This window comes from Ambystoma mexicanum, chromosome 13 (genome assembly GCF_040938575.1).
Source record: "Ambystoma mexicanum isolate Mex_15411 chromosome 13, UKY_AmexF1_1, whole genome shotgun sequence".
Classification (NCBI taxonomy): Eukaryota; Metazoa; Chordata; class Amphibia; order Caudata; family Ambystomatidae; genus Ambystoma; species Ambystoma mexicanum.
Window position 1 is genome coordinate 274,500,977 of NC_090938.1, and position 12,647 is coordinate 274,513,623.

A 12,647-nucleotide genomic window follows, 5' to 3' on the forward strand; every position below is an offset into this window, starting at 1 on the left:
TGTTTTCCCGAGTTCTAATATGGAACTTCATCAGTGCTAGGACAGGCAATTGCCCTGGTCAAAAAATGCATTGAAAGAATATTTATTTGGATTAGAGCAGTTTTTGCGCTAATACAAATAGCATACGCAATTGCACAAATAACCAATGCAAAGCTTCTACGAAGAGGCCCTGGTCTTTTCTGCATATGCTCCGCCTTCAAAGAATTTACATTGCACCAGTTCAAGTGCAGAAAGTGATCCTAGTGCACAAAACAGTTTCTTTTACCGGTAAGATAAATAAACGGGTTGTGTGCCTACTGCTGCAATCTGTGCGATATCTGCAGGTCGCAGGTTTGAATCCCTTTAAGGCCAACTAAGCCCCTCATCCTTCTGAGGTCAATACATGAGTAAAAACTTAGGTTGGGTGATAATTATATGTTATTGCATTGCTGGTAAGATGGCTCAGCGGGTTGAGCGCTTGGTGCAGCGCTCTAAGCATGATCTGCAGGTCGCAGGTTTGAATCCCCGCAACGCCAACTCAGTCTTCCGAGGTCGCAATTTGGGTTGGATGATATTGTATGTAGATATGTGCTCTGTAAAGGGCATTGGATAAAGGCACTTTATAACACATTATTATCATTAAATATGTTCTATGTGCAGCGCTTGCCCTTTGGCAAAAGCGCTATATAAATAACAACTCATTCCCATTAACGCTTTTTGCATCCCGGCAAAAGACTAGGGTAAACATTGCCCCTTGCCCCGTGTCAAAAATGCATTGCACGAATATATTTTTTGCACCGGAACCATCCTTGCCATAGTGTTAATTGTACTTACACAGCTGCAATGTTTTTACAATACCACCCCTGTGACAGTGTTACAGAAACTTTGCACAAGAGCAGGTGGCACTGTGACAAAAATTGCCGTAGCACAAACGACATACTTATGCAAGGAATAGCACTAGGGCACATATTTCCTTCATGCAAAAATGCATTTTGAGATAGTTTTTTGCATTAGGGAAATGTGTGTCCTAGTGCTTTTTGCTCTTGCACCAGTTCCTGTAAGACAGAGCTAGGTCTTCCATGCACAGTCAAGTTATTTAGTTTTATTACCCATTACTTCCAAAATCCACCCAGTCCCCAGTGCACGGGGCAACTTTTGATCACCACTAAGTGATGACACACTTAAAGTAGTGCTGTGAGCACATCTAAGTGACCTTGCTATAATTTAAGGAAGGTGTGATGCCTTGTAACTGGGGGAGTACAAAAGGCATTTATTTCACTGCACACTCTTACGGCAAGATCACAACCCACCACCCGCCAAGATATTTTGTCTCGAAGTCGAGTCCCACAGCATATGGAAGAGAGTCTGCATCCTGTTGAGCTCAAGTGAGCCCGAAGGAGACATGATGGATCATTTCTGTGTCTACCACAAACCACCGCTAGTGTGGGGGCGGGGGCAGAACATGCAGTGCTACAAAACGTTATGCAAGCACCACAAAACCTCATTCCCCAGCCTGCAAAATGTCAGTGCTCGCCCTCATCATTTCAATACTGCCAGGTACTATGAACATGTACATTGCTATGCTATTTCTGAGGTATTCGGAGTGGCCTAGCCACTTAGATAGCTTAGCGAGTGATCTTATTTCAAAGATCAGTGTTTAACTTGCAATCGCATCTTAGCATCCTGGCATGTATAACTCTGGCCTTTATTCATCGACTATATCTACACACATATCTAGCTATGTTTAGGCTTCCGGAGGAGCTCGCAAAAGAGGGTCTTGGCACACGGTTTGATTTGTATTAAATGGGCATGTTCTCTGTTTTCACAGGTGTTCTGGGGCAGTACAAAGTCTTGCAGGCTGAAAATATGTTTGTTGCTGAAGGGGGTCCTGTTCAGTTAAACTGCAGCTACGAGGGGTCGGAGTACACCCTGCAGTGGTATAAGCAGGGCTATGGCAGACCACCCGAACATATCCTGACACGGAGCACCAGTGGCATCAGTCAGGAGGGGGAAGTCACAATGGTGTTGCAAACAGAGAACAAACACACATCCCTGCGCCTGAGCCGCACCAAAATGCATGACTCCGGACTCTATTACTGCGCAATGGAGCACAGTGCTGCACTACAGTTTCAGCAGTGCACAATATCCTATGCTAGCAGCAATGAATAATAAACTGCTGGATGCACTTCAGTGTTGTAATTAAAGCACCATGGACCTTATTCCAAGTCTGGCGGTGTGGAAAAAAAGTGGCAGTAATTCCGTTACTGTTCTTTTGTTTGGCGGTAATGGAATTGTTGCCAATTTTTCTTGAAGTGAAGATCCTTCAAGTAAATGCCAAAAATATGCAGATTTACTGGGATGGAATTACTGCTTGCAGGAAATCCACCAAAGCCCTATGGAGTCGAAAAAAAGGAAAGGGGACTAATACCACCACACCATCACTTGGAATCTCTTGCTAAATCCACAGCACTGAGTGACGGTAACAGTAATCGATTTTACCAGTAATCTGGCTGATTTACTGGCAAGTTACCGCCAAACTCCGAATGAGATCATAATTTCCTACTCTTCAATTCCAAACCAGCCTCTGTCACAATCAATGAACTTCAGTATTAATTTGGTGGATAATTTGTCAAAGGGCTTTAACAAGTCAGAAAAGGGGTGTGGTGTACAAAGTGGGTGGTATGGCTAAAATGGACCACAGTGATTTTAAGTCGCCACTGGCCAGGTGTGAGTGACTTAAACAAGTAGTGGTTTCCTCTTAAACCTGCAACTTGCATTCCTGTAATTTATAATGAACAGGCAATACAAGAAGTACAACAAAAAAATGGTGTCAGTAAACTACTCTTGTTTGGATGGTGTACTCGTTGGTGTGACACTCATAACAATATCAAGCACAACTTGAGAGCTTTGCCTCCTGAATTTGAAATTCTCGCCATAGAGTTTGGACAAAATCATTGGGAGGGTAATTGCTAATCAACTACTTATACAAATCAGGAAACTCCCTTGGCTCCGGGATTTCCTATCCAGGTTCAGTTCCAAATTTAGCACTGAAACAGTCATGATCCTGGTGGGTGTGGGTGGCCTACACATTTTTAACACATGGGACATATGCGTGCTAGGCCTCCTTGACCTCTTGGCTGCGTTCAACACAGTCATCCATCATATACAACTAACACTCCTTGAACACAGGATGGGGTTCTCTGGCACCGTCCCAAAATCAGGGTATTACATTGAGAGGAGCTGGGAGCTATTTAGCTCCTGCTTGTAGCCTAGAAGAGCCTAGTTACATTGGCACCAACAGCTATCAGGAGCTACCTTTGGCTCCCTAGGCCAACAGATGCCAAACAAGCAAACATATGTGAATTTAACTATGTGCATTTGGCACAGTCTATAAATAAGCAGTAGGGCACATCAATTTTACATTTAAACCATATGGGTTCATTAAAAAAAACCTACCTTTGCATTTTATGTTGAAGTTAGATTTGCGGAACATTATGTACTAGCTCCTAGTTCCCCAGCAGTAGCTTCTGCTCACGGGTTAATCCCGGATACCCTAGAACTGCTTTTAGCTCCTGCTCATCTAATCTTAATTTCGACTTCTGCAAAATGGTTCCTCAAGATCAGAATACAGATTGGTCACCTATGGAGTCCCTCAGAATTCTATCTTCTCCCTGGTCATCCTTAACATTTTTATGTAACTGCTGGGTTCACTTCTAGGTGACCCCAAGATCATGATACACCTGTACGCATATGAAATTCAGTTGTACCTAAAGGACAAGAGCCCACAAGATATTGCCCAGTTTCCCTCATTTTGTACATCCTTTCCTATGTGAATAACAAGTGACTTCTTAAAGCTTACCTCACCAAAACCAAATGTGTACGACTGGCCCGTGCCTCCAAACACGAAACCACTCAAAGCTGGCTGTAAGACATGCAATTGGATCGCTCCAACCCTCACCTCACTGAATCAGCAAAATCCATAGGCTTCATTGAGGATAACAATCAATCCTTCCTACAACACATTGCACAAAGGGCTCATACAACGTGGTATCAAATCTCTCTTCTCCACATGATTAAGCCCTTCATCCCACAAGGACATCCAAACTGGGACTGACTTTAGGTTATGGGGCAAACAGGGAGCTGACATCCTGCAAAACATGGCATGGACGAATATCAGTGCAACCCCAAGATAATTGCCAACTGCACCATGAGATAAAAGGGTTTGTGCTCCAAATATATGCCAAAATAAGCTGCCTTGGGGTTGTTTGATAGTTTTCCAGCATGGTTATTTTTGCAACTCTCTGTCAAAATGGTACTTCTTCACCATTCACATTTTGTTTTTTTTGTAATGAGGTTTGTTAGGGAGAATTCTCTGTTTAGGCTGAATTTCCTAACCTAGTGAGTCCCCCAGCAGCTTTGCTGGATTTTTGGGGTTTATTTTTTTCTCCTGCCAAGAGTGAGACTCTTTTACCCTCACTCTTGGGCATGATTTGAGTGTGTTTCTTTGAATCTAGATGTGTTTAATGGGCTATGGGGTATATTACTCCATAGGGCTTCATGTGTTTTTGTGATGTGTGTTAGACAGCACCCTCAGTGCAGTGACACAGGGGTTTCATAGTGACCCCCCAGTATAGACTCCATACCCTGGGACTGACTACTGTCTCCCAGGGCATGTAAAGTCACCATTGACTTTACTAGTCTTAAATTCTGAACAGAACCAGTACAAACCATCATATTGTGGACGCACTGGCTGGGGCAATTCAATTGCCCCGGGGTCTGTTAGTCGAGGGGGCACGTCTCCGTCCCCCCTGATCGAGTTTTGGCTGGTGGCAGTGGATACTACTTTTTATATTCATCCGCGAATATTTTCCTATGTGATTTCCCATTGTTTTAGGCTACTATCTTCATTTAATTATTTACGGTAGCCTCGAACATACCGCCGGTTTATTTAATTAATATTAATTCTCAGGTTGGTATTTTTTGCCAAAACTTGATTCTAAAATGGCGTTTGTGTTCTCTTCTGTGGCTCCAACCCAAGTCGAGCCCTTTGTTCCACTTTTTGGCGGGCTTCTCCACAGAAGCCCTCCAAAGTGGGCCACTCTGGGGTACTTAGGAGTGGTGGAGGGAAATTTAGGCACCCTGGACTGAGTTGCCTAGGCAACTCAAGTCGCACTCCATCCTGATTGGCCCAAGTGGTGAGCCGACCGGCTCACCACTTAGCATGTTTGAGTGATAGCTAGGCTGAGTGAATGGGGGTTTGCTGCATAAAAGCAGGGCTTTGGGGACTGGAACTTCAGAAGTCGCCACAGGACCTAAGAATCCGACGAGGGAGAAGCTGAGCTGACCTGCCACGACACCACGACCGGTGGAGCCCTGCTGGACCATCTCACCACTTTTTCCCAACGACAGAGGAGATCTCCCGCCGGAGAGTCTTCTTCCTTTAACTGGTGGGGATAACCAGTTTCACCGTCTTTTCGCTTTCCCGACGTATCTCGTGGCCGCCTTGCCCGTGCCAAGCACCCCGGCAACCGGGATACCACGTTTTAACACGACCGCGAAACCAAGGTACCACCTTTAACCGGAAAACTCCGCGGCTGGTCTCTGCCCTGGTAGTGCAACGACCTTCATCTTTCCTCCAAGTCGAGATCTTCTCTTCCCCTGGACGACGACGCAACTTGCATCCACTACCAGGAACAACTGCCACTGCTGGAGGATCCTTCCCACTTAAGGTACCGTGTCCCGCCTGGCTTCCCTTGCTACCGACTGCACGGGGTAGATTTAGCCCCCGGCTTTCGAACCTTGGTTAGCCTGGGACACCGTGGCTAAACTTTTCTAAGCCTCTCTAAAGGCTTTGCTGAACCCTCTGCAAGACTTTCTAAGCCTAGTGTAACTGTGTGATCTTGGGCGCATTTGTGCTCTGCTCTCTCTAAGAGTGGGCCCAGCCTTTGGACTTTGGCTCACCAGTGACTTTTTGCTCTCTGCCTTGCTAACAGTGTTCTGGAATTGTAGAGTGGTGTACCTCTGCTTATTCTGTCTTTTTCCCTCCCTTTATCACAAACTTATTAGAGTGCAATCTAGTTAAGCGCTCACCTCTGTATGAAAATAAGTGGTGTTTTACTGTGATTTTCTAATAGGGAAAAAGGGGTGTATATATCATAATAGTAACTGTGTTTAGAATATTTTACAATAAGAGTGCTGGAGTGTTTCAACTGTGTGTTTTTAAATAAATAATGATATACTCTGACACCAAAGCTCTGGTCAGTGTTTGCTTATTGTATCTGAGTGCCTATTGAGTATACTTTGCATACTGCCTAACTCTTCTTGAGGGAAGTCTGACTGCTCAGCCACAGCTACCAGGTAAATCTGGGTGGTGCAGACTGCTACCAAGTGGGTTTACTGCCAACACCTGTAGTCTTAAATCTTTTGCAGTGGTCCCTAAGGGAACTGCACAGGTTTCTGCCTAACAAGGCTGTTCCGGTATCCAGTGATTTTAACAAAAACAATTACAAAGGGGTATTTTTCAGAGAAACAATTACATCGAAAAGAATACAGAATGTTTAAAAATGTCTCTATATACATGGGGTTGGGGTAAGAGGTGATAACGGGTGGGGAGGGTGTTGGGGTGCTGTTATAAGCATAGGGAAACAGGAGGAATCGGGGGACCCAAATGGATTTTTTCGATGTAAATGTTTCTCAGAAAAATACCTCTTGTTGTTCCACCCCCATATGACTCTTTGTACTTACCCCTTCCCTGTCCTTCCTTCTTCAACCTCCTGAAAACTTCTTTTAAATTTTTCCCTACTTCCTTTTTTCCCCTAGCTTCATAGACAGTATGTAGATTTATCAGATTTGGGCTGAAAAATAGGTTTTTTATTTTTCTGACTCCAGGCCAGAATTTAGCTAATATGAAACATAGTGAATTTGGTGCCAGATTCTGGAAACACTACAATGGAAAGGAGGTAATTGCTGGGCTTCCATATACTTCTAAAAACCAGAACTATTGAAAATTATGGGAGGAACAATTCAGCTGGGTACCCCGAATAATCGAGGGGCAGTGTTACAGGATCCGCATACTTGCCAACCCTACTGATTTAGGTGGTAGGATACCACTTTTTAAGTTGTCCTACCGCCTACCGATTTGTTGGCAACAAATACAGATTTCTTTTTTTTTTTTAAATGTTGGCCTGTATTTAGCAGCCTGTTCAGCCATGGTTGCAGGGTGCGCAAGTACACAGAATCCGAGGAACGTTCTTCAGTGGGGATGTGTCCAAGCTGCTGCTTTAATAATGGTGTGTTCTTACTGGCAGCAGTTATCAGACCAGTGTGCCAGTGCAACCTCCCCAGACTGTCAGAGGCGCCCCTGAAATCCGCTCCAGCACTTCTGGATATCAACAGCCACATGGTTCACCGTACCTCAGCTCCCCGGTGCCAGTCATCTACATGCTGGGGCAAGCCGCTGAAACAATGGCGAGCCACTCCTCCTAATGAGTTCTGGCAGGTGTGAGCTTGCACCAGGAGCCGGGGGGAAACAGCACGTTTCAGCCCCGCCCTGCGCGAGTCCCGCCACTTCCACCCACCTGCAAGTGCAATATGCTATTTCTTCAGATTAGCTGCACAACGCAGCTCCCCTCTCTACGGCACCTGCTACATACTTGCCAGTCCTACCTATTTAGGTGGTAGGATACTGCTTTTTAAGCAGTCCTACCGCCTACCGATTTAGTGGCAACAAATACCGATTTTTTCAATATTTTTGAAACTTTAAGATTCCTACAGATTTTTGGTCACAGAATGTTGGCATGTATGGATCCGGGGTAGATTTCCATGACACTCTACTTTCTATGGAGCTGATTTGTGAAGCCATTGCATCACTGGTACATATTGGGACTAGAGTGACACACGTCATTCAATAGCGAACATGCATCAATGTGTTTCCCGTATCTAATGACAGGTAACCTTGACAGTGATTCCATGGCAAAAATCCGCGTAGATGTATAGGCCCCTAGCCACCCAACACCAGCCTGGTTTCCTGACCAACCGGGTCGTTAACGGGCCCTCTGCTTCAAGAACTGCAGTGCTACGAGTATGAACGCTTTAAAAAAACAGTTTAGTCCCAAAGCCTGACCACGAGATTCTGACGCTGTTTTTTCACATTGCCTAATCACTTTAGTGGTCTTAGTTATATAAGTAAATACCTCTGGTCATTGATATTTATTGCATCTGAGAATAATCATATAAGCTTCTGTGTTGTAGTGTCCTGCACACGCTGATTCATACTAAGCTACTCTGGGCCATGTCTGTGAAAGGTGAACCAAAGATGCGGTGGGATCTTGGGATCCCATTTCCGACACAGTAGAAAACCACCGAGCAGTGAGATGAGCCAGCAGTACTACCTATACATGTCAGTCAAACTATCTTCCACTCAGCCTTGAGAAACAGTGTGACACTTGGTAGCTCCTGCATTAGTATTACCTGTTCTCTCTCAGGGGCCTGTGTCCTTCCTTCCACCATGTATCATTCCTATCCTGTGCTCCACACACTCTGGTCTCCCGGGAACTCTCCACTTTCACACAGGATTTAATAACTTGGGCCTCATTACGGAAACTGTGTACTGAGGCAAATGCAATTTTGCATGGTAGTTGAACTAGGATAAAATTGGCCTACTGTAAAACACATATTCTTTCAATGCATTCTAGCAGCAGGAGAATGTTTGCCGCAGTGCTCATATGAGCGTAGGACATGCAATTGCCCTGATCAAAAAATGCATTGAATTTAAGTTTATTTGATTTAGAGCAATGTTTGCCTGAGTGCAAATAACGTTCACAATTGCACATTAACCAATACAAAGCTTATAGAAAGAGGCCCTGGTCTTTTCTGCGTATGCTGTGCCTTCAAAAAATTGGCATTGCACCAGTGCAAGTTCAATAAGAAGTATGGCAAAAAATAAATAAGTGCATAAAACAGATTCTTTTAACAGTAAGATAATTCAGCGGGTTCAGCGCTTGCTGCTGCGATCTGTGTGATATCTGCAGGTTGCAGGTTTGAATCCCTTTAAGGCCAACTAAACCTCTAATCCTTCTGAGGTCAATAAAAGAGTACCAACTTAGGCTGGCTGATAATTATATGTAAATATGTTCTTTGTGAAATACTTGCACTTTGGTGAAAGCACTATTCAAATTACAAACGATTGCAATTAACAGTTTTTGCATCCAGAAAATGACTATGGCAAATATAGCTCGGGTTTCAAATATGCATGGAAAAAATATGGTTGTTGCACCAGAACCTTGTTGCCTTAGTGATAATTGTACTTTCACACCTGCAAGGTTTCCACAATACCACCCCTGGGGCAGTATTACAGAAACTTTGCACAAGTGTAAGTAGCATTGGGACATTTGCCCTAGTGCAAATGTCCTACTCATTCGTGCTGTGAATCTGTGAGATATTAATTTGTCTCTTTTCTTTTCTACTAGGGCAATCTGAGTCTTGCATGATGTCTCCTTAATATACATTATTCAAAGGGATTGCGGATGGATCCAATCAAATCCTGGTGGACAATAAAGGGGGTCGAGACATTAATTTGGAAGAAAATACAACATTAGGAATAGCAGTGCAAGGATCTTCCTATACTGCTGATTTCAGTAACCCAGTGATCGGGAACATTCCTGAAAGATATGTGACTGCACAGGATGAATTACCAGAATCATTGGATTCTAAGCCAAAGGGAATCTTTAAAGTTCAGTCTAGGTATCCTTATGAGCCAAGTGAAATCTTATGCTGTCATCAGGATGATTTTGTACTATTCTAATTAGGTGATTCTCAAAGAGAAGAGCAGCATATTGAAGTGGAGGTTGATATTCCAAAATATTTGAGGGTAGCGTCTCTCCAAAGAGACACTGCCACATGTTTAGAGGAAAGTACTTCTGCTAGGCAGAATCCTGTGCAGTGCCCTTAGGGACCACTACACACAATTAAGACTACAGGTGGTGATACAAGTTTTACCTTTGGTACAAGCCTGTACTACTATGTCATAGTGGTAGCAGTGGCGGATCAGCCAGGCTTATCTCAAGAGTACATGAGTAGTAGCAGAGATTACACAAAGGGACCACAATTACTGTGACTCAAGCAAACACTGACTCAAGGTTTCAGGTAGAAAAATATAAGAACATTTATTTTTAAACCATTCGTTATAAACACAAAACTTATATTAAACTTCAATAAAAACCACATGTTAAATATACTACAACTAACCAATTCACTTTGTACAGAAAGTCTCAAGGTAAGTACCCTGTGTTGGAATGAACCTGTGTTAGGCACAAAAACACGTTACCGCGGATATCAAAGCGATAACTTTTTGACAGTTCGGTCTATTAAACAAACGGGTATCCGTGACATGAAATGCTACTGGGGCAAATACACACTTAGCACCTGAGATACCCAGAGGGAGTTGGAGGCAGAAATCACAGGCAATATTTTGGTTAGGCAGGCAGAATCAAGAAACACTCAGAGACAGGAGTTCAAAAGTCAAAGCCAGGGTCGAAGACACCGGGGCCAGTTGCCGAAGATCACACGGTCTAACAGTTCACGATTCAACAAAGCCAAAAGTACTTGGATATTGTCAATGTTCGGAAAAAAAAGTTATAAGAAGGAGCGAAGACAAGGTCAAGCCTTGGAAATGAATAAAAAGGGATTCACCCAATTTCCTCAACAAAACACAGTACCTTGTTCCAATGGTGCAGCTGGTGCCCTGGCAGTTGTTCCTGTTGGTTTCCCACAGACCCATGATTCCTGGAGCTTCGTCGAGAAGGAGGACGTCTGAAGGGGGTCTGCACCACACAGGGATGAGGCCGGCAGCAGCGACACAGAATAAAAGGTGCGCTCCTTAAAAACAGGAGAGGCTCTTCAGGTGCCTATCCGGACCACTACAGAAGTGTGCAGCGATTTCAACCACGGAAGAGGATCCTCTGGCTGTAGAAGATGAGCTGGTTATCCCCACCAAGCTCAAGGGAAGAAGACTCCGGACTGGATCTTCTCTGAGTCGTTGAAGGGCAGATAGCTCAGGACTGCAGCAGGGCTTCACCGGGACAGGGTAGTTGCAGCAGCCGTCGTTCTCTCCACTTCTCTTCGGTTCCTTGTAGTTCCAGTAGCGACTCTCTGACTTCTAGCCCAAGAGACCTGCCTTTTATGTGAAAAACCCCCATTCACGCAACCTGGCTGTCAATCCCCCAGCAGGGGGGTTGTCCAGCCCGGACAACTACCCTGGCCAATCATGATAAAATGCGACTTGGATTTCCTAGGATACCCTGTGCAGGGGGTGACTACACCCCTCCCTCACATTCAGCCCACCTAGACACACAGGCGCCTTGAGGAGGGCTTCTGGGCAGAAGCTCGCCAAAAGACAGTGAACAAAGAAGGCGAACCTCGTTTGCGGTGCAAAGTAAAACACAAGAAGGACTTTAACAAAAAGAAATGGTGAATAAACCCAACCTGAGCCAAAAGAAAGATGATTTGGTCAAGCGGGTTTATGTTCGAGGCTAATATAATAGCCAAGAACAGTACCACGTTTATCCAATATAATTGCGGTAGAAAAGTTAGGGTAGATACCACTGCCACCAGCCAAGTCTAAATGTTAAAAGAGCAAAACAATGCTCTACGAGGTACAGATAAAAAGGGATACGAGTTAACCCTTCCCAGTACTCCATGGAAGATGGGGTGTACTGGATCTTTGGTAGATTGACTAAGTTAATGGTAACTTTACCCTTTTCTGGGGGACAGTAGTCGCCTCAGAAATGGAATTGAGGGAAGTCTCAAAGACAACACTTGCCACGGCACTGAAGGTGCCGTGTGACACACACAAAGAAGGGGCCTACTGAAGTGGTGTATTCCAGAGCCCACAATCACAAAAACAGATGGAAACACATAGCAAAACACAGGTAAGAGTGGGGGAAATGCTCTCACTCATACCACGAGGAAATAAATAAACTCCAGAAGTCCAGCAAAGCTGCTGGGGGACTCACTAGGTGAGGGAAATTAGCCATAAATGAGAATTCTCCCTAACAACTTCCAAGAGTTTGCTAAAATGATAGAGGAGCAGATTCAACTTGCAGATGCTTGCACAAATGAAGAAGAAAAAGACCAATTGAGGAAAATATTTTTGAGTTCAAACAGGTTTTTGCCAAAGATGCCTACGACTGTGGGCTGACCGATTTGCATGTTGCCATACTACCAGAAGGACATGGGAGGGAGACGGTATGTGTGCAGAAATATAGGTTGCCACTGGCATTAATTGGGTCACTGGCTGAAATGATCAAAAATGTTGAATCTAGAGGAATCATTAGGCCTATTCATAGTGCATCACATACTCCCATATTTGGTGTGCTAAAATCAATGGTGTTTGTGTGCAGACTCAAGAGAACTGAACAAGAGGGTACGTGTTTCACGATGGCCACTTCCATATTTTGATCAGGGCCTTGCACAGGTTCACGGGTCAAAGGGGTGAGAGGGCAGGTCCTACATGTACAGGGACTTGAAAGGGCATCCTTTGTTCAGTTGTGGTAACATCTCCCCCTTCGCATGGCATTTCACCAGTGCTGCAAGATCAGTGTGTGCTATGGCACTTGTACTCACCCAGTATCCATGTCCATTGCCCTCTGTGCCTCTCCATGTACCCAGTC

At 44.4% G+C, this 12,647-nt stretch overlaps 1 gene segment (V, D, J or C); it reads left to right on the plus strand.

The window, feature by feature from the left end:
- Positions 1-436: 436 nt before the first annotated feature.
- LOC138520329 (T cell receptor alpha variable 17-like) lies at positions 437-2,148 on the plus strand. The segment is given in 2 exon segments: positions 437-494; positions 1,808-2,148. Coding segments are annotated over 2 exon segments (399 nt in total).
- Positions 2,149-12,647: the final 10,499 nt, after the last annotated feature.